The sequence below is a fragment of the Acomys minous genome, assembly GCF_964271855.1.
Source record: "Acomys minous genome assembly, chromosome: 4".
NCBI lineage: Eukaryota > Metazoa > Chordata > Mammalia > Rodentia > Muridae > Acomys > Acomys minous.
Genome location: NC_140486.1, coordinates 96,614,925 through 96,637,173, shown reverse-complemented (window position 1 = coordinate 96,637,173; position 22,249 = coordinate 96,614,925). Strand labels below are relative to the sequence as shown.

The 22,249-nt window shown below is 43.4% G+C and overlaps 1 protein-coding gene across 2 annotated transcripts in view; it reads left to right on the top strand.

Annotated features, from left to right (window-relative positions):
• LOC311595545 (2-acylglycerol O-acyltransferase 1-like) overlaps window positions 1-20,552 on the top strand; it is a 41,184-nt gene extending 20,632 nt beyond the window's left edge. For both annotated transcript variants that reach the window (XM_084778378.1, XM_084778377.1), the window contains 5 exons: window positions 3,943-4,121; window positions 4,742-4,946; window positions 8,902-9,076; window positions 10,454-10,653; window positions 20,331-20,552. In XM_084778378.1, coding sequence (XP_084634504.1) covers window positions 3,943-4,121; window positions 4,742-4,946; window positions 8,902-9,076; window positions 10,454-10,653; window positions 20,331-20,485 — 914 coding nt within the window. In that variant the 3' untranslated portion in view covers window positions 20,486-20,552. The remainder of the gene's footprint in view (window positions 1-3,942; window positions 4,122-4,741; window positions 4,947-8,901; window positions 9,077-10,453; window positions 10,654-20,330) is intronic.
• Window positions 20,553-22,249: the final 1,697 nt, after the last annotated feature.

The following is a 22,249-nucleotide window of genomic DNA, read 5'->3' as shown; positions in this document are numbered from 1 at the left end:
GGAACATAGCAGGGAATGGTGGCTTTTCTTAGGTAGAAATATACCATTAAATAATTAATTAAGTAGAAGATGATCATTAATCAAGCAGAATATTCAACAAGTATTGATTTGTAAGTAAAAGACTAGTCAAGCTCCCAGCCAGGTAGATCCTAAGAACCTAAACTTAATTTCAATTTATATACAAAATGGAGATCTTGAAAAACAAAATGGCCATGTCCCATAAAAGTCTTCACTTACCAGGAAAGTGGGACAGAGAGGAAGACATCTTATTGGGACTCTAGGTAAGAAAAGGATGGGCGAATGGCAAAATACAAGGATACAGAGGGTCCTAGAAACACACAAGAAGAGCATTATAATGGGCAGATCTGGGCCCAGGGGTCCTGCTCAAACTATGGCACCAGCCAAGGACAATACATGCAATAAACTTCAAACCCCTACTCAGATCTAGCCAATGGACAGGACATTCTCCACAGTTGAGTAGAGAGTGGGGTCTGACTTTCACACAAACTCTGGTGCCCCATATTTGACCATGTCCCCTCGGTGGGGAGACCTGGTGGCACGCAGAGGAAGAATAGCAGGCTACCAAGAAGAGACTTGATACCCTATGAGCACGTACACGGGGAGGAGGTCCCCCTCAGTCACAGTCATGGGGGACGGGAGTAAGGGGGAAATGGGAGGGAGGGAGGAATGGAAGGATACAAGAGATGGGATAACCATTGAGATGCAATATGAATAAATTAATAGCATATTTTTAATGGCTACAATTATGCTATGCTAAAGGCTAAAGCATGTTTCAACAATATGTATATGTTGGTAAAAAGCATTGTATCACTAGCCAGCACTTCCAGTAGCTTCAGACCACCACTATGGGGTATCGCTACAAATTGGGTCATAGAACTGTGGTGTCTCAGGATAGATCCAGTGGTTGTCACCGAGATACCTTGATGTAGCTTGGTTCAGGACTTTTGAAAATGAGATTGAAAAGAGGTAGACAGGAGTTTGGGGTCTGGAGAGCACCTCATTGCAAAAGAGAAGGCTGACTCAGCACTCCTTAAAGTGACCTGCACTAGTGAACACTCATCACCTACGAGGCTTTTAGGTTTTTGTTCTACCCTCTCTCTTATTGATATGGTTTTTTATAATGGGGGGGGGTTGAGACAGTGTTTTATTGTATACCTGGCTGTCCTAGGACTCTTGCTCTGTAGACACGGCTTGCCTCAGACTCATAGAGACCCACCTGCCTCTGCCTCCCTAATGCTGGGGCTAAAGGCATGCACCGCCACCACCCAGCTGTTATTTTTCTTCTTATTGTCCTTTTCAAAACAGGAGTTCACTATATGGCCTAGGTTAGCCTGTAATTCAATCCTCCTACCTCAGTCTCCAAGTATGCCCTATAATACCTGGCTTCTAAACTTTATTATATTCCTACAGATGGGAAACAGTGAAGAGGAGAGCATCTTGGTGGATCTGCGGTAGGGAGAATTATGCAGGTGGTGAACAGCTCCTTAAGGGAAACTATCCCTTGGTGAACAAATAGCTAGGAATTAGCTGTTAAGGAGAAATTGAAGAATAGAGGGAAAAAGTAATACTAGCCCAGGCATATGCCATACAAACTGAAGGGTCTTATAACCCAGGAGAACTTTACTTTTCTGTCTCTCTTACTTGCTTATTGTTACCCCTTTGGTGACCCCAGTACTTTATTTAATATGAAGTTCAGGGTTTTTGTTCATTAAAGATTGCATCATGGTTTTTCTCATCTTTTAAAATCAATAGAACATGTAAAAATCAACAAAGCAAGAGAACAGTCTAACAAGGAATACAAACAGTTCTGTATAACCTACAATAAAGCATACAGCAAAAATCAATCAATGTCCAAAGAACGGTCAACAAGACCTGATTATCATTTCTCAAATAGCAGTCAGGAAAGTTTAATCACAAATTTCCCAGGGCTAAAGCCATTGTGTTTACATGATTGCCATATAAACAGCTTGAGCTAAATGTTCTCTAATAAAGAAAAACTACTTACTCCTAGTCCCAAACCAATAGGTACGCAATCTAAGCCTAGGCTAACTACCAAGGGATCCTCTATTATAAAATATCTATAAAGCATGACATTCCAAGACCACTTTCTATTGCTCTCAAAGATTCTAAAGAAACTTTTCTACAGCTAACAGTATCTAGCTAGGTATTGCTATGTCAAGATCCTAACTTTTTTCAAGCAGTTTCTGCTTGGGAGCTCAGTCAGAGTCAAACACTCTCTCATTGTCTCAAGCCTTTGACCAGATGCCTTCTTTCAACATTCTCTGTGGGAAAACTTTTCTCTGTGTGAATTTCATTAGGCTGAGAAATAAAGAGAGAAAAAAACAATTTTAGAAGAAAAGTTGACTTCAAAGTAGTGTTAAGCAAAATTATATCTGGAACATACATGATATTTAATGCAGTAGCGATCAGCCAGAGATCTTTGAAACATTGTCAAGCAAAGCCTCAACAGCTGTCCTGGATATCTAGAATCATCTGCTGGACATTCATAGGTCTCTGGAGCTTTGTCAAGAAAAGCCTTTACAATTTGTCCTTATGTCTCCAACATCTTCTCCTTTTCTGTTCTTTAATTCAATGGTCTTCAGGTCACCTCTAATGCCAACACTCATGAAGCAAAGGCAGAGCTCTGTGAATTTGAGGTCAGCATGGTCTACCAGGCAAGTTCCATATCTGAAAAACCAAAAATATACCTTAAACATAATGGGTTATTCTAAAGGTATCTTTTTTGTTAACAGTATGCAGACCATCTTTTTTTCTCTCCCTACCTGTATTTTGAAGCAATGTCTTTAAGTACATAAAAAAATTGGAATGATTGTTACAAGATATTTGATCACATTGTGAGCCCCGAGATTGTGAACTGGAAAAATCTTTTTCTAATTGTGTTTTGGCTCAGCCTTTGATCCTAGAGCGTTTTTTTGTTTTTGTTTTTGTTTTTGTTTGTTTGTTTGTTTGTTTGTTTTTTTTAACTGCAAACAAGTACTTCTGGTGAGGCTCAGCAATAGCACATACCTTTAAACCAAGAGCTAAATAAAGTCAACCATAGGTCCGGAGGCAGAGCAAGTAACCACAAAGGAGGGATTAAACATAAGGAAACAGGACGAAGGTACATTGAGTTGAGGGTATTTGAGACATCATGGAGAAGGAGAAAGAGCTTTTTCCTTCTGCAGGATCAATAGAGTAGGAAAGCCAGCTGGGTAGTTTCTCTGCCTCTCTGAGCTAGCAGGTTTTCACCCTTGTGCCTGGCTCCCACAGCTTCATTGGTAAAATCAAACAATTGGGTTTTTTTATTTATTAAAAACAACAAATGACTCTCCATAAACATAACAAGAACTCATAGCCACTAGAACCTGAAATGCCCCCATTTTGCTTGTGGTGGTTTGAAAGAGAATGACAGTCATAGGCTCATTTGTTTAAATGCTATATCCTTGGGAGTGGAACTGTTTGGGAGCAGTAAGAGGTGTGGCCTTGTGGGAGGAAGTGGATCACTGCTGGCAAGTTTTGAGACTCTAAAAGCAAAGTACTGTTTCCTGTATGCCTTCTCTGCCTCCTGCTTGCAGAAGTGTTCCTGCCTTCATGCCTTTGCTCCCACTCGTGACCTCTCTCTAATCTTCTGAAACAATAAGCTCTAAATTAAACACGGTCTCTTATAAGTTGACTTGATCATGATGTCTTGTCACAGCCATGGAAAAGAAATGAATACAATGCTGTTTCTGCTTCTGACAATAGAGTTCTTGAAAATGGAAGCTGGGGTACCACTTGTCCTCTCCTTGCACTTGTACAGTCAATGTAGGAAGCTAAGATTTCCTACAGCAGTGACTCTTCTACTTGCCATAGCCAGTGGTTATGAAATACAGGGAGCAGATGCCGATGCAACGGTTCCACCCAGCTTTTCCTTCCTCACAGGGGAGATAGGCCTTGGGATCCTAGTGATGCTGATACTATACAACTACTGGTTCCTTTACATCCCATATCTGGCCTGGCTTTTCTATGACTGGGAAACCCCAGAGCGAGGAGGCAGGAGATCTAACTGGGTCCGAAGCTGGACTGTGTGGAAGTACTTTAAGGACTATTTTCCAATTCACGTGAGTAGAACTGTCTCCTGAAGTCCTGAGTTGGGAAGACAGTGGCGTGTGTTTTCATCATGGGTATCTCCACCTTTTTCCATTCCAGACAGAGTGTGTCTAGTCCATTTTGTGCTCTTACAACGAATACTAGAGCATCAGATCTAGTTAAAGAAAATTTTATTCCTCACAGTTAGGAAAGCTGAGGGTGGGGGTGGGTGTCCAATACCAAGGTTCTAATGTTCAACAGTTATCACCCTAACTGATGATCTCATGGCAGATAGGGAAGGCTAGAGAGAATGAGAGGGGCCATTGTCCATTTAGAAAGCATCCACCCACACCCGCAGTAAGGGTGTTTGTCTCTAATCCCTCTACCCTCATGATCGAGCCCCCATCATGAGGCCCCACATCCCTACTGCTCTTCCCTGGAGATTAACTTTGCGTCACTGACAAAGTCTGAAAGACAGTGTGTGGAGGGACCCGAACTTAGAGGATAGTTTAGAAATGTCGAAACATCTCTAATCCAGGGAACTAAGATGAATCCTCTTCTCATTGCCCGCTGGCTTAAGGAACAGGGAACCCTTCCACTTGTCATTAATGGTGTCATGTCATTTCCTTATCTCAATGTGAATGTGCCGTAGCTCATCAAAACCCAGGATTTGGATCCAAGTCACAATTACATATTTGGGTTTCACCCTCATGGAATATTCGCGACTGGAGCTTTTGGAAATTTCTGTACAAATTATTCAGATTTCAAGAAGCTATTTCCTGGCTTTACAGTGTATCTCCACATGGTCTCAACCTTGTTAAGGCTTCCATTCTTCCGAGAATACCTGATGGCTTTTGGTAAGTGATGCGGCCACAGTGTTCCTACAAGGCTCAGTGACACATCCACTGTGTCCCTGCTGGGCTCGGAGTCGCAGCCACTGTCCCTTCAGTGCTCTGGTGTGGTGGCAGCACATACAGCAGCCACTTGATTTTAGATTTCCTGTGCTCTATGGATTTTCCTCACACACTCACTCCTGGACCCTCAGTGCATGGACCTTGGGACCATGCTTTCTGTTGTTCTGTCCATCCCAAGTATTTACTATTGTGATAGCAACATAGGGATTTTCCAATAAACACTATCCAGTGGTAGAATAAATCAGTGAGTACACTTAATATGCTCAAATTTGGGAAAACAGTCGTGGAGCGAAGAAATTATAAATCATACTTTGGAGAGGCACATTCTTTTGTAATATCTATACAAAAAAACTAATGAAGCTTAAAATTAAGTACCTGTAATTATTATATCTGTCCTGCTACCAATCAATAAATGGACACAGACACCTGTTCTATTTTATAATAAGCCTTATATTACTTGGGGCTGGGCAGATAAATAGCCCCCTAGACTACCTCCCATTATCTCCCAGCCTCTATCCCATGCCTTCTGCTTTAATCCTTTCTGACTGGGCTATTTTCCATTCATAATCCCAAAATATTCGCTTGTGTTGTTCATCTGGGCCACTTCTTTCCATGCAGAACTTCAGAGTTCTTCTTCCTGGCCTCTGTGGCTCCTTCCTATCCCATGGCAAATCTGTTCCTTTCTCCTCTTCCATCCCTGATCCAGCTCTCATCCCAAGATCCATCTCTCCCTGGCAGCCCTTTGGCCATACCTGCTCACTCTGTCCTGTCCAGGTGTGTAGGCATTTATTCAGCCAGTCAGGGATAACTTGGGAGACAAGAATTACAAACATCATGTGGGGGCACATGAGTCTGCCCCTTAAAGACAGCAAGTGGACCTCAGTGGGGAAAATAATTAGCAATCAAATACAAAGCACCAGACCATGCCCCAACACACTTTGAATACTTTTATGTTGGAGAAATCCTCCATTGTGCCTCCCAATAGTGATAGTGACATGAAGTGCTCAGTGTGCTTGCTAGCTCCGCCATCCTAGATTGTGTATAACTGCAAGAGTTGGAGATGTTGTCAGTGGTACAGCATTTATCCAGCATGAAGGAGGCTTAACTCTGCCCCCAGATCTACATGGGAAGAAAAGAAGGGGGCAGGGAAGGGAAGAGAAGGGAGAAATAAAGGTAACTCCTCCTCAGTCTGCTCTGCAGATGGAGCTCCAGGACAGCCAGGACTATACAGAGCCTCACTCCATAACCAAGGCTGTCCTTCTGGCACTGAATTCCTGATGGTGCTGCTTCCACCTCTCCAATTCTGAGATTGTGGGTGCTTGCTGCTGTGCCTGTCAAGCAATGGAGTGCTCTTTAATTGCTAATTCTGAGAACAGATTCAGCCTGAGGCGCTCTCTAAAGGGGCCTATATCAACATATACAGAGGGCTATGCTCCTGCCTATAGCCTTCATTTCCACTGCAGAGACTCGTTTGTTTTCCAGCTTGATCGACTGTTTGACCATGCACTTCCGTAGCTGACAAAGTATTGTATGCCTGTCACAGTTATGTAGTGTGGTTATCATCACCTTTGCAGGTCCTGAGGATAGAGAAAAATGAGTCAGTAGCCTTTTCCAAAAAAGTATAACTTCAGTATTGCTTAGTGTGGAGCATAGGGGCAGATTTTCTATTAGCTTCCAGATTGTCATGGCTTCCCATATAGTCGCCTCTGTTGTTATGTATTGCTTGGAAATCATTTACAATTCAAAGCTGGCTGGATCCATGCTGGCTTTGCCAGGTCTGCACCAGTTTGTGGCCTCAGAAGCCTAAGTTAGTCTAATGGGTGCTGTAGGGCATACTGGAGAGTGCTCTAAGCTCCTCCACTTCCTTGTGATCTTCATTTTACCTCTACTGGACACCCTAACACCCCAAGCTACCAAAGAAAATAATCCTGTTTATCTTTATTTTTTTAGACATTGAGTTAGAGTTTTATGAAAGGAAAAAAATTAAAGATAAAATTTTAATTTCCAAAAGAGTCACAGAAATTTAAAAAAAAAGAGTCACAGAAATAGATTTAACTTTTTGCTGAATCAAAGTATAATCACTAATAAATTGGAGTTCTTGAGAGCAGGTGTGGGTGAGACAAGATACACCCCTCTCCATGGCCATGTCAGACACTGTCAGTCTCCGAGTCTTTTTTAATCACAGTCAATGATCACAACCATTGCTGTTTACTGGAGTTGACGCTGAGATTATATCTGTGTGTTATGTGCCATCATTGGTTTGTTTGTTTGTGTATTGGAGCTTCTGAGATTGGATCTCTTGGTAGTCATGGCTGGCCTGACACTACATAGATCAGGCTGGCCTCAAACTTACATAGATCCACCTGCCTACATGTGTACCAGAACACTGGCCATTATTGGTTCATAATATTGTAAAATAGCTCCTTTTGCTGCAGCCTTCATGTCTTCAGTGCTAAATAAGAAAACCTAAATGTTTGGCCAATGATGACTTAACTGACTTAACTGTATATGAGGCCTCAGCAGCACTTCCCAGTTCTGGCTTCTGAGGAAATTTTGTGGTCCAAGACTTCTTCCTCTGATCTACCCCCAACACAGGAAATTTCTGTGGCTACAGATTCTCTTAAACCCTATCTACAACTCATTCCTCTTGGCCCATTTTGGACAGTCTGCAGCCACCAAGTGTCAACAAGAACAGTATGTGTTTTGAGGCTTATGTACTATCTGCCTGCCTACTATGCTGGAGCAGGTAGCAGGGTTCTAGTCACAGCAGCCTCTTGCATCCTGCAGAGGATTTTAGATTTTGCTCTGTGGGTAAAGCCACAGGGAACTTGTGAGGGGCCCTGAACAAAAGTGCTATCTGTTCATTCACTAACTGATAGAAAGCTCATTCACACAGCAGCACAGAGATAGGCTAGATGGGTGGTGTGAACAGTAGGACGATGGGACAAGCCTATGGCAGTGATCAGGGAGACGCGATGAGGCCTGGCCTGGCACAGAGCTCTGATGGCAGGAATCTAGGAGAGAGCAATGTCTGATAGAGTAACAAGATTTCAGGATGGATTCCTCTTCTTCAGGTAGGCAGCAGCTATGTGAGATGAGTCACCAGTCAGCTGGTGGCCAGCAGAAGGGAACTGGCACAGCAGAATGATATTTCTAACTGGATGACTGGATGGGCGATGGGATCCTTCGTCATGATCATTAATGTTGGAACAAGATCTGCTCTGAGGAATCATTTGATGCACTGGATTTGGAGATTTTCATTTGGCCATTGGTGACATTGCCCAGGAAGCCAAGGAATATATTCCAGGAGATGAGTTTGATAGAACTCAGCACACACAAATGGTAGTTGAGGTCATGGGCATAGATGAGATTAGAGGACAATAGAAATAGTGAAGGGACTCTGCAAAGTATCAGGGCAAGCTAGACGTAGGAAGGCATGAGGGTTGGCCAGAAGAGAGCTAGAAGGATCATGTGTCAAGATCCAGGGGGCTGTCTCTGCCAAAGAAGCAATGTCTTATTTCCCACTCAGGTTACTCAGAACTAAACGACATGTCTTAAACTCAGGGAAAGTTCAAAGCCATCCACGAATGGTCAGGTTCTCTCATCCATCAGTGTCTGCCTTTTCTTTCAAGGGGGTAGACCATTCAAAGCCACATGTGACCTGTAACCCCCAGTATGTTGGAGGCTGAGCTAGAATGCTTACCATGAGTTTGCTGCAAGCTTAGCCTAGTGAGCTGAGGGCCAGCAAGCCTACATAGAGTGACTCTGTAGAGAAAAAGAGAGGAGAAAGAAACATTCAGAGTCTCAGATTTCTCTAATAGTAGGAATCATAATAAAACCATCACTGTTGCTGTAGAACATTATTTTAAAAAATAATTCTTCCGTTTGACTCACAAAGGGCTACTTTCAGTCTCTCAGAAGAGCTTGTCTTATGTGTTGAGCAAGGATGGAGGTGGTAATATTTCAGTCATTGTCCTTGGGGGCTCAAAGGAGATACTGAATGCCCGCCCAGGAAATTGTACCCTGTATATCCACAAGCGCAGAGGATTTATTAAGCTTGCTTTGGCCCATGGGTAAGTGGACTTTTTTTTTCAGTTTGTTGGAGATGGGGTCTTGATATGTAGTCAGGCTGGCCTCAAACTTATGGTGACCCTACTAGTGAGCCTGCTATGCCCTGGGACTACAGGTGTGAGCCACCCTGCCTTGTCTGATTAAGTGGCTATTTGTTTAGGATGAGTGTATTTTAAAAGGACAAGACATTATGTGAACACAAAGAATGATATTAACTTTTCTAGTCCTTAAAGAACATTATCCAAGTCAATGGGAATGGAGTATGAGCTTTCAACGAAGGCAGTTTGATGTCACAGCATACAGTAATTTAAAAAACAAAAAACAGACAAAAAAGGCAGACACAAATTGTTACATGTGCAACAAAGTGGACAGAAGGAAGCAGTCAGGGTGAGGTGGGGTGGATGTCTTACCTAAACCTGACTCTCTATAGAATAAAAACTTGGCTATGGTTAGATTGCTAAACCACTTCCTAAGGGTTTCAAGTACAGCTTGAAGTGTTTTGAAGTCCATGAAGCAGCTTCAGGGTTTCATATGTAGTATAGGCGATAGCACTGGAAGGCTGTGTTTGCTACTTTCCCCATGGCTACAAATGCCTGAGTAAACCAGTTTGAGGGAGGCGGGTTTATGTGGGCTCCCTGTTTCAGGGGATACAGCTCATCTTGGTAGGGAAGGCATCTGGGGAGCAGGAAGCACTGGTCATGTTGTACCCACTGTCTACAGGCAGAGAGTGATGAGTGATGGGACTCAGCTCACCTTCATCTTCCCTCCTCTTTATTAAATCTAAGACCCCTGCCCATGGAGAATGAGGACCTATACTCAGAGATCATCTTCCACTCCTCATTCAAAACTTCTCTCAAAACACATTCATGGACACCCAGAGGTGTGTCTCCTAGGAGCTTCCAGCCCCAGTGGAGTTGACAATGAAGACGCACTGTCACTGCAGCATTCAGAGTTTGGGAGTTTTTCTTCAAAAATCTGGATGAAAATACATTATTCTTATATCCTCAACTATTAGACTGTGCAATTTTGAGGACTGGAGTTTGGATGCCAGCACCCAGACAGCAGGCCTGGCACCCTGCAAACACACATAGCACCAGATGTAAGAGAGGGAAACTTTCTCTTAGCCTCTATGCATACACGTGTGTTTACGTGTGTGTGTGTGTGTGCGTGTGTGTGTGTGTGTGTGTAAGAAAAAGAGACAGACAGAGAGAGAAAGAAAGGAGAGACAGAGAGAGAGAGAGAGAGAGAGAGAGAGAGAGAGAGAGAGAGAGAGAGAGAGAGAGAGCACCTTCAGATACATCTGTGCATGTCCTTACAAAAACAACCAAACATTTTTTCATTTATTTGTAAACTGTGTCCTTCCTCTTTGTTATTCGCAGTGCCAGTTTGGTCCCAGTGTTTTCTTTTGGTGAAAATGATCTATACAAACAGATTAACAACCCTAAAGGTTCATGGCTTAGAACTGTGCAAGACACAATGCTGAATTTAATAGACTTCACCATACCATTAATGTATGGCAGAGGGATTTTCCAGTACAGCTTGGGCCTAATGCCATATCGGAAACCGATCTACACTGTTGGTATGTACCTGAAATACATAAAATGATCTTACTCCATTTACTATTAATGACAAGATACTAACATTCAAAAGACGTAGCCTTGAGTTTGGACTTCATAATGTCTTAGACCACTGGTTCTCAACCTTCCTGATGCTGTGACCCTTCAATGTAGTTCCTTATGTTGTTGTGACCCCCAACCATAAATTATTTTAGTTGCCTCTTCATAACTGTAATGTTGTTACTAGTGTAAGTTGTAATGCAAATATCTGTGTTTTCTGATGGCCTTAGGCAACCCCAGCAAAAGGGTCATTCAACCCCTAATGGAGGTTGAGAACCATTGTCTTAGACTTTAGCTGAACTTCAACCACAGTACTCACACCTTGAACGATGTCTGTTCACCTTGGAGTGGCATTTGATTACCCTGCAACCCACCACTGTTAAACCAGAATCTCTTGTAAGACAGGAAGTCTCCAGTGCTCCTTCCTGGGCCTGTTTCTCTGCACTTGCCTGTAGCAGACCGGTTGACTGACAGACAAACAGCCTCAGAGTTAAACACTTGATAATACATATACACACATACATATGTCTTCACAGCCACACCCACACCCCCAGCATCAGCTTTTTATGAAACGCCTCCTTTGTGCGAGTAATCATGCTTATGTGTGCTCAGGTGCAAATGCTTTTAGTTATAAAAGGTGTGTGTTTGAATCTCTAGATATGGGGAGAAGTAGAAAAGGAAAGGGGCCTGAGGTTTTGCCTGCTTGGGATACGGAGGCAGGGGGAACCCGGGGTCAAGGGCAGCCTGAGCAACATACAAGGCTCTGTCTCAAAAAGTAAACAAGAAACAAGTAGCAGGAGTGAAATAATTCCCTTCTGAGGCTTGGAAGAGACTAGGAAGTTGAAAATGAGACAGTGCAGACACCACTGCTTTGACTTTATATAAAATAGAAATACCATCTTTATCACAATAGCCTGACAACTAAGGTCTGAATATAGTGACTTTTTAAAGATCTGTTTCACAAGCATTTCCTTCAATCCTTTTTCTCTTCTTCTCCTCCTCCCTTTTCTCTTTCATAACAGAGTCTCCTGTAGCCCAGGCTAGCCTGGAAGTCACTTTGTAGCCAGGGGATCTTGATCTTCAAATCCTTCTACTCCCACTGGAACCCCTAATGCTAGTATTCCACAGGTGCCAGGTGCACATGGACACACAGCGCTTTCTGCCATCAGTTTACACGAGCTTTGCAGTTCAAATGTAGTCACAGGAAGCTATTTTTAGCTGCCATATTTAACTCAGATGGGGTGTAGCAGCCTGTTGGTTAGTTACTACAGGGAGCACTGAGCTACAATTGCACTTCCAGGAACAACTGGGGCATTTCTTTGGCATCATATTATCTCATCATTTCCGTTCAGCTATGGGAGAGAAGTATAGCATAAATTACAAGTTATGATTCAAGGAAACAGTTTAATTGCATGTAGTGCATATGGTCACAAAAATTTGTAAGTACTGAAAATAAAGGGCATTCTGTTGAGTTAAAGGATTTTAATTATTACCTCATTGCATTAAGCTTTTGTGTGTTTTTGTTTGTCCGTTTTGTAAGCACGGTGGCTTGGTGTGTGATTCTGTTAAATTCTGCCTATCCTGACAAAGCCAGGGACAAATGAAGTCCCTAAATGTGAGCCAGCTGTCAAGTTGTATTGTCATCCATAGGGTGCATTGTGCCTCTTTAGAAAACTCAGAGTGAGGGGACAGTCCCCTGGCTCACCCCTCTGCTGACTTCCAGTGTCCTTAGTCAGTAGTGTCTCCAGCAGCCTGTTATTATCAAAAGGATTTAATGAAGATAATAATATGGATTTCTTTTTTTTAATATTTTTTGAGATTCATTTATTTATAACTTATACAATGCTCTGCCTTCATGTGTGCCTACCCACCGGAAGAGGGCCCCAAGTGTCATTATAAAGAGTTATGAATCACCATGTTGTTGCTGGGAATTGAATTCAGGAACTCTGGAACAATAGACAGCGCTCTTATCCTCTGAGCCAGCACAATAGTATGGATTTCATAGACACCGAGCTGTTAATGGTTATTTTTATCAAACTGTTTGTATCTCTTAGTTTCTCTCTTAACCCAGCCATCACACAGATAACTGAGACACTTTTATATTTGTTTATAAATCTTACAGCACAATATTTAGCAGGTTTAGTCTGTTCTTGACCCTCTTTGCTATCCTGACTCCAGCTTTGCCCAAATCCTTAAGTTACTTGCTTTTTCATTCTTTCTTTGCTCCAGCTGAATCTCCTGCATCTCTCCTGCCCCTTGCTGTGGCTGACTCCCCCACTTCCTCTTCTAGCTCCTCCTCCCCTGGCTTGCAGGAAGTCCAGTTGTATTCTGTCCCCTGCTCAGTGATTGGCTATCAACTTCTTTATTTGCATACAAGAGGACAATTGGGGAGCAGCGTTTATACAACATTGATACAGGACCTTCTCAGAACAAGGCTTGCTATCAGATACCAGGGGTGGGGATACAGAAATCAGCATTTGAATTATACAATAACATTATGTCTATACCCAGCTGTCATACTTAGGACAACAGAGGGGGAGGCAAGATCCAAAAGCCAAACCAGTGTGAACCAGACCAAGCATAGACCTCTAATCCCAATTACTAGGCAGCTGAGACAAGAAGGTCACAAGTTTAAAGCTGACCAGGGCTGTGGATCAAGTTCAAGGCCAGCCTGGACAAAAGCTACATAGTTAGGCTCTAGTTAGCTTAATGTAGGAGTACTTGCCAAACATGCAAGAGACAAATTCTGTTCCCAGTATTGTAAGAAGGGAAGCAAAGAAAGAGGGAGAGAAAGCAGGAAGAAGGAAATAAGGAGGGAGAGAGGGAGGAGGAATTGGTTCTTGGTGTGTGTGTCATCAAGGCTTGTGGCTAACATGGCCTCAGATGTACAGATTAATAATGACATTAAGAATCCTCATCATATATCAGGCAGTGAGCTGAGGGAGTGGTGAGGTTTAAGGTCTGACTCTGAGTGACTAGAAGGGTTTTCTTTTTTCCCAGCCTTAGATTTTCCAATTCTAAGAAAGAAGGTAGGAGTAGCTGTCACATCCTCCCTTGGGCTTTTCCAGGGCTCACGACATGCAAAGCTGTATGTCTCAGTTCTGGGAGCATGATGCAGATGCACAGGACACAAACCTTCCTGACCAGCTTGCTGTGAGTGCTGAGTGTATTAAGCTTTCCTTGAGCAGGGATTCTTGGCAAAATGTTAACCCAAGTCAACTTGTGAGGAAATAGACAAATGTCTCATTAAAAGCAAACCAGCAAGCAAATAAAGAAAACAAAAACCTCTCAGTTTCTGGAAAGACAGAGAGGAAGAGGCACTGACTCATAGCTGTCATCAGTTGGGTAAACCAATGCCAGCATGGCTAAGGAAGCCCTTGACAGAGTTCAGTGTGGATCTTGTACAAAATGTCCCAGGATGGTAAGGCTCTGTGGGTGTGAGTGTGGTGATGTGTCAGACACTTTGCCTCATTCTTAGAAATTGAAATAGTTAGGGTCGAGTCACATGTCTGAATTGGTGCTCTCCAAGCCCTACTTCCAGATGTTTTTAGAGATACATAGTGGGGCTGGAAAGATGGCTCAGAGGTTAAGAGCACTGGCTGCTCTTCCTAAGGTCCTGAGTTCAATTGCCAGCAACCACATGGTGGCTCACAACATGGTGGCATCACAACATGATGTGGTCAGGTGCCCTCTTCTGGCCTGTAGGGGTACGTGCAGGCCGAGCACCGTATACATAATAATAAATAAATATAAATAAATAAATCCTTAATTGAAAGAGAGAGAGAAGAGAGAAGAGAGAAATAAGTGGCATTGCCTGGCATGGTGGCACAAGTCTTGCGTGCCATAATTTAGGAGGCAGAAACAGGAAGACTATTTCAGGTTAAATGCTAGCCAGGGCTGCATACTAGATCCTGTCTCAAAACCAAACAGACAAATGAACCGACTAAACTCTAATAAGGAGCTAGGCAGGTAGCTTGGTGGGTGGAATGCTTGTCCAGCCAGCACAAAGCCAAGATTCAATCCCCCAAATGTCACCTCACATAAAACAGGTAGGGTGGAGGAATACCTGTAACCGAGTACCTGACAGTTAGAAGCAAGAGGAGCCAGGTTTCATGGCCATTCCTTGCTACATAATGAGTTCAAGGCCAGCCCCGGTTACCTGAGACCTTGTGTCAAAAAACTCTTTTAAAGATAATAATCCCTATATGTTGATGTCCATATGTGTGCATGTGCATGCAAAGCACACAGGAATGGTTGAATGTGGCTGAGGGGATACAAAGCTTGGACTCTCTCTAAATAAAAAAGGTAAGGAAATGTGTCTTATTTTAATGAAACTGATTCCAACCCACATAAGGGCAAAAAAAGTCCACTGTGTTTTAAATCGACATCACATACTTGAGGGGAAAGCACAGGCTAAGGGACTTCTGAAATAGGAGGCCAGGAAGCAAAGACAAATGAAGTTTTCTTATAGGACAGGAGGTGTTAAAGGAAAGAATAAAATCATGAGGAGTCACAGAAGTGCTCGGGAGACATGTTTACATGTTGGCTTGTCCAAAGACAGGCAGTGGAGGAAAAGCAGCTAAAATGTAGGCAGAGACTATAGACAGGGAGAGGTTATTGTAACACAGTCTGCAAGGATTTCTCTTGGCTACTTCCCCTGTCTGCTGAAAAGAATGTTTCTTTCTCCCTGGTATAAGGAGGCACCGTTTACATGGGAGTTTTAGTTCCTTCTCTTAGGAAGAAAAGAGAAGTCGATAGTGCCCTTCTCCATATCGCAGAAGCACCATCTGCAGTGTTTTAGGTGCCTTTAGCTCAAAATAATCCTGTGCCAGCATGGCAGCCCACACTGCATAGTACAACACTTCAGTGCTTAGTAAGGCATGCTAACTGCTCCTTGAAGGTTCATGTCTGCACGGCCATGCACCGGAGTCATGTATGCATGCATGCACACACAACTGCCATCCTTTGAACTTCTGTCTGACTGGATCTGGACTCAGGGTCCCTCCAGCTCCCAAGTATCTCCACAGTCCCACCTGGCCACAAATGCTCACCTCTTCTTTCTCCAATGGTACATTTTAAGAAGGGAGTGTGCTATGTGACCCTAGGAGAGTCTTGGGTGGAGTAGTGGTACATGTTTACAATCCTGGTGCTTGACAGGTTGAGAGAGTTTGAGGCCAGCCTGGGCTACTTAAGTGAGTTCAAGATCAATTTGACTACACAGAAAAACTGTGTCTAAAAGCAAAAACAAAACAAAAAATGGAGAGTTATAAGGTCTATGGACTCTTCCTGCAGACAAGCAGAATAAAGATGCTTTTATTTGAAAGATAAATTCTCTCCTTGCCTGAGGGGAGAAAATGAGCATCCAGCCCTTGGGCTGCTGTCCTCCCTGGTCACAAAAATCCTTGTCCTCTCTCCGAGGTGCACACAGCACAGTAGTAGAATGGGTTTAAATCAAGATAGGGATCCTTGGAGCCCTGGCACACTGCTGTGCTTTTCCAGTTCTCTAATCCTGGTAAACTTAGCACAGCACATGGGGATAAACAAGCCTGCTGTGTAAGGCCACAGGGAGCAGCCACATTCCAACAGGGGCTCAGATTGAAAGCTGCAGCATTGAAGCACATCAGCCAAGACGTAATGAAAACTACAACACACCAGGTAGGGTTTTTTTCTCTCCATTTTTTTGAGACAAGGTTTTGCTCTGTAGTCCAGGCTAGCTTTGATATTAGCCTGCCTTATCTGTGAAGGAGAGGCTGTTGTGGTAACCTGCCTAGGCTGTTCAGCATTTGATTTAGTGACATCTGATAGACACCCATAAGCATTAATGTTTCCAATAAAGGCTCAGTTCAAGTTCAAGAAACAGGAGGTGAAAGGAACCCACACAGACTTGTCCCCAGTGTTCCCAGTGAAAGGCAAGTGGGCTGTGGGCATCTTACAAGGGGACAGTCTTGTGATTAATTCACAAGACAAGGGCATATTGGGGCTCCTGGAAGAACCACTGAAATGAAATGAAACTTTATAAAAAGGGAATATGATTGAGCTTAGCCATGGTGTCATTCATTGCTTGGAAAGAAGATGCCCTAGGGGAGAGGTCACAATCCCTGTGACATTAAGCTGGGAGCAGCGCAGTGACTTTCACCTTAGATAGCAATGCCTCTCATCAGTCCCCATTGCATCCTGCACCCTCACGTTGGCCACCCTCACTGAAGTAGTCTCACTGGAAACTACAGCTTTTTCTGTGACACTACAAGTTCACTGGTCCATTGGGTAGAGTTTCTCAGTTTCCTTCCTCAAAGTTCCGAACTGAGAGGCAGCTTTGAGAACGTCAAGTTATACTCTCTCATCCCACACCCAGGAAAAATTAGGGTGGAGAGAGAGCTAAGATCCATCCAGTCTGCTTACTATGGAGCCAGAGTTTGCCTGGAACTCCTGGTCCTCCTGCCTAAGCCTCCTGAGTGCTGCAACTACGCGCACACAGCAGCACACCTGGTTTATATCCTCCAGTTGTTTCGCTGTGTATCTGAGGACTTAATGTCTGCTGTGCATGCATTTGACCTCCAAAAGGTCAAGTAACCCTGTCCATGAGGGTGTGCAGGCTCCATCTGGTGAACCCCTGAGCAATTCAGGCTCTGGGTGTGATGCTCCTTTCTCTATGACCCTCAGCTTCCTTGTTGGTGCTCTTTATCACTTGCTGCCACTCTACTCCTTCTCAGTTGCTCAGTTTTTCTTACATATTCACCTCTGTTACTGGCGCGAGCTCATCCTTGCATGGAGCTTGGCAGAAGACAAAGCAGGCCCCTGCCTTTGTGAACTCCAGCTTCCTCTTACAGCCATGCCCATGGGCCTCATGCCCAAGCTAATGACTTCAGAACAGTTTGCAGCAAGGTTTGAAGTTAACCAACCTGGAGCAGTAGCATCATCAGGCCAGCAGGGGGTGGAATGTACACAGGCCACAGAGACTTGTGGTTTTGAACTCTAAAATTCTGAGATTACTTAGTATATAAACATCTTTTAAAAATATATACATGGGGAAGAGCCTGGAACATATTGGCACAGGAGACAACTTCCTGAACAGAACACCATCAGCCCAGGCATTAATGTCAACTATTAATAAATAGGACCTCATGAGGTTGAGAAGCTTCTGTAAGGCAGGAGACACTGTCAAGAGAACAAAGTGACAGCCTACAAACTGGGAAAAGAACTTCACCAACCCTACATCTGACAAAGGTCTAATATCCAAAATATAGAAAGAACTCAAGAAATTAAACACCACCAAACCAAATAACCCAATTGAGAAATGGGGCTTGGAACTAAACAGAGAATTCTCAACAGAGGAATATCAAATGGCTGAGAAACACTTAAAGAAATGCTCAACCTCCTTAATCATCATGGAAATGCAAATCAAAACAACTCTGAGATTCCATCTTACACCCATCAGAATGGCTAAGATCAAAAATTCAAGCGACACCACATGCTGGCAAGGATGTGGGGAGAGAGGAACACTCCTTCATTGCTGGTGGGAATGCAAACTAGTACAACCACTTTGGAAATCTATCTGGTGCTATCTCAGAAAAATGGGAATAGGGCTTCCTCAAGACCCAGCTATTCCACTCCTTAGAATATACCCAGAAGATGCTCCAGCACACAACAAGAAAATTTGCTCAACCATGTTCATAGCAGCCTTATTCATAATAGCCAGAACATGGAAACAGCCTAAGTGTCCCTCAATAGAAGAATAGATAAAGAAACTGTGGTACGTATACACTATGGAATACTATTCAGCTATTAAAAACAAGGAATTCCCGAAATTTGTGGATAAATGGATTGAGCTAGAAATGATCATAATGAGTGAGTTAACCCAGAAGCAGAAAGACTCAAATGGTATATACTCACTTATATCTGCATATTAGCCCAAGGGGCATGTCCCACGAAAGCCTTCACATACCAGGAAACTGGGACAGAGGGGAGGATATTCTATTGGGACTCTAGATGAGAGAAGCATGGGAGAATGGCAAAGTAGAAGGATCCAGAGGGTCCTAGAAGCCTACAAGTAGAACATTATGATAGGCAGATTTGGGCCCAGGGGTCCCGCTCAAACTAAGGCACCAGCCAAAGACAATACAGGCGGTAAACCTTAAACCCCTACCCAGATGTAGCCAATGGACAGAACACTCTCCACAGTAGAGTGGAGAGTGGGATATTACTTTCTCACATACTCTGGTGCCTCACCTTTGACCATGTCCCCTGGAGGGGGAGACCTGGTGGCACTCAGAGGAAGGACAGCAGGTTACCAAGAGGAGACTTGATACCCTATGAGCATATACAGGGGGAGGTAATCCCCCTCAGGAACAGTCATAGGGGAGGGGAATAAGGGGAAAATGGGAGGGAGGGAAGAATGGGAGGATACAAGGGATGGGATAACCATTGAGATGTAACAAGGATAAATTAATAAAGGAGAAAAAAAGGGCAGTGGGACCAAATAAACAAAAAAAAAAAAATTGGCAAAAAAAAAATAAATAAATAAAATAAAATAAATAAAAATATATACAGAAGAAACCAAATTTACTACCAATTGGCATTTTGTGAGTGTATAGGTGAAATAAATGCCTTTTTCCTTGTGGAACATTCATTCATATGATACAAATTAAATCAATCTTTTTCCATCTCTGACTCTGTCTCTGGAGCGAAATGTTCATCTTTCCCAGTTTTTCCTGCACACTAAAAACACTGCTGCACCTAAAAATATTTGTTTCACAGATAGAATCACACTTCATTTTTCCACTTTTCCAGGACATTTTAGACATCGTGTGTGGCACACTATTTGTTATTTCTTCTAAAAATTTAGTCGCCTTGGATTGCAGTGAATAATGTTGCTCAGCTTATGTAACTGTTTTCATAATGAGCTGTGGTCGCTTTCAGTTTTGTGATTATATGACTTTCTCTTGCACAGAGGCTCCACTGTAATGATATGTGACACTTTCTATTGTTTCAAAAGATATTGATAGACATGTATGTCTATCTATATACTGTATATCAAAAGATATATATTACATATTTAAATTCAGAATAGAGTAGCCAGGCATGATGGCGCACGCCTTCATTCCCAGCACTTGGAGAGGCAGAGGCAGGAGCATCACTGTGAGTATAAGACCAGCCTGGTCTTGGATTTGAGTCCAAGACAGCCAGGGCTACACAGAGAAACCCTGTCTCAAAAAGACAAACAAACAAACACCCACAGACCTGAGGGATGCCAGGTGGCCTGCGCATTTCACAGTGAATCACACTAAGAACGCTGTGCCCTGGCTGTCAGCTATGCCCAGGGGAGATGAGGGTGACGTGGCACACAGGAACGCCTACTCTGCTCACAGCTGCAGTCTGCACAGCAGCGAGTATGACTCAAGAGTCAACCCCCAGTAGAATGACAGCCCAGTGTGTGCTGAGAAGGGAAAGTCTGTATTTGTTGTCAAGTGGGATGGTGTGACTGAGGGAGGCAGCCAGTGAGCTGAGGAGAAGACTGGAGCCAGCAGGCTGGCAGAATGCAGATTGGCAGCCCAGCCCTCAGCTGCCCACTGGAGACACAGGCTGAGTGCGGTGGAGGGGCGGTTGTTCCTCGAAGATGATATGTGTGCTCTGCCCTTTGCAGTTGGCCGCCCCATCCCTGTTCAGCAGACTCTGCACCCAACCCCAGAGCAGATTGAGGAGCTGCATCGGACCTACTTGGAGGAGCTGAGGACACTATTCGAAGAGCACAAGGGGAAGTACGGTGTTCCGGAGCACAATACCCTGGTGTTTACATGACTGCCTCCTCCATGCACAAAGGAAGACAAGAAAGCATTGTTGAGAGAAATAAATAGTTTAAATAGTTCTCTGTGGGATTCTTTCTTTCTTTCTCTCTTTCTTTTTTTTGACTAAGGATGAAATTGCAACTAAAAGATATTAGTGGTGGAGACCACTGCTGGGATTTTGTACTGTGGTAAATAAAAATACAGTAAATGGAGGTTGTAGCCCAGTGGTAGAATGCTTGCCTGGCATGGATAAAGCCTTAAGTTTGATCCTTAATACTGGAAAATAAAAATACATTAGATGATTACAGGAATGGCTTGAAGATGACTAAGGCTTAAGAATCTTCTTCTGAGTTTAGGGGGACTAGAACATTCTTCAGTTTCCTAAAAGGTTTAGAATTACTCACATGCTCAGAACAAAAGCAAAATACCAACTTCAAAGGGCCTCTGGGCTCTAAGTGATCAGTACTGTGGCTCCAGTGTGTCATCAGTGGCCAGGGCAGCTGTTGGTCAGCACAACTGACTGTTTAGAGACCGATTGACTTGCCATGTAGAGAGCTGAAGAGACGGGGCTCCACTGAGCAGACCAATTGTTCCTGCATAATGTCAGTTTTAGTACTAGGTAATTTAGGTTGTTCAGGTCCCATCAATATATCTGCAGAATTGTTATTCCGATTTTTGAAGCAGGATGAGTCTGCCACTTGGAATCCTACATGGATACGAGCCAGTGTCATTTCTCTTTACACTCAGAAATATGTGCATTTGCAACGGAAAAGGATGTCTATATGGAAGATGCCATGGTCTGGTTTTAGGACATTGTATAGGGTGCTGGAGATGTGGTATGCAATGGATGTACTTGTAATTTCCTCCCTGTGGTCGTCTTTTCACCTAAGACAAACTGTGAAAGAAAACACCCTCTCTTCTGAGTACTGTCCAGTTTAAGGTAGGCAGAGTTGAGTCTTCTCTGCTTGTTGGTATCTTGGTGCCAGGGCCAGTTTGGGAGCAACCAGAGGACATAAAATAAGTAATTTCCCAGTGGGTGTAACAAGTAACTTGGCTAAAATGTGAAGGTTTTTCTAAAGCTATTCTGTTGGCTCTGATTCCTTAACGATTCTACTTTATTAGGAATTTATTAAAGGCATGTACCTCCCTTACAACCCGACTACCCTAAGTAGAAGGGAAAGGAGATTAAGGAGAACAAGAATGAAGCCTTCTGGTTATCAGTCCCATGGGGCAATTCCCCTGGCGTAACGCTCAGGAGTCTTGCAGATCATCTACCCAACAGAAGAATCTGCACCATCCAAGGACCAAACTTGGAGGTATCACCCAAGAGTGCCATGCTGCCTCCCTGGGCCATCCGGCAGGAACCTCCCATCTCTCTCTCTCAGGTTGCCTCCTCCCATAGATGGTTGTTTTACAATATAATAGCCAGGCCAAAGTCCCAGGCCCTTGTCTTTTGTCTTAGATTGATACTTCTTCTGAGTCTATCTCAGATGTTTATCAGTTTGTAGGGACAAAGTCTCAGTGGGGTGGCATCCCAAGACTGTTTTCACCTTGGGCCCAGACTAAGGCAAGATTACGTTCTCTTCACACATCCCCCTTTCTATAAAAAAAGATGTTTTTAAATAGGCAAACTATAAGAACTATATACATAAATACACATATATACAGAGTCAACAGGTGCAAGTTGCATGTAGATAATCCAGTCCTTTTGTACCTACAGTCTTGGAGAAAGTATCCCACTATCCTCTCATAGTGAGTCCTAGTCTAGTGTCCAAAG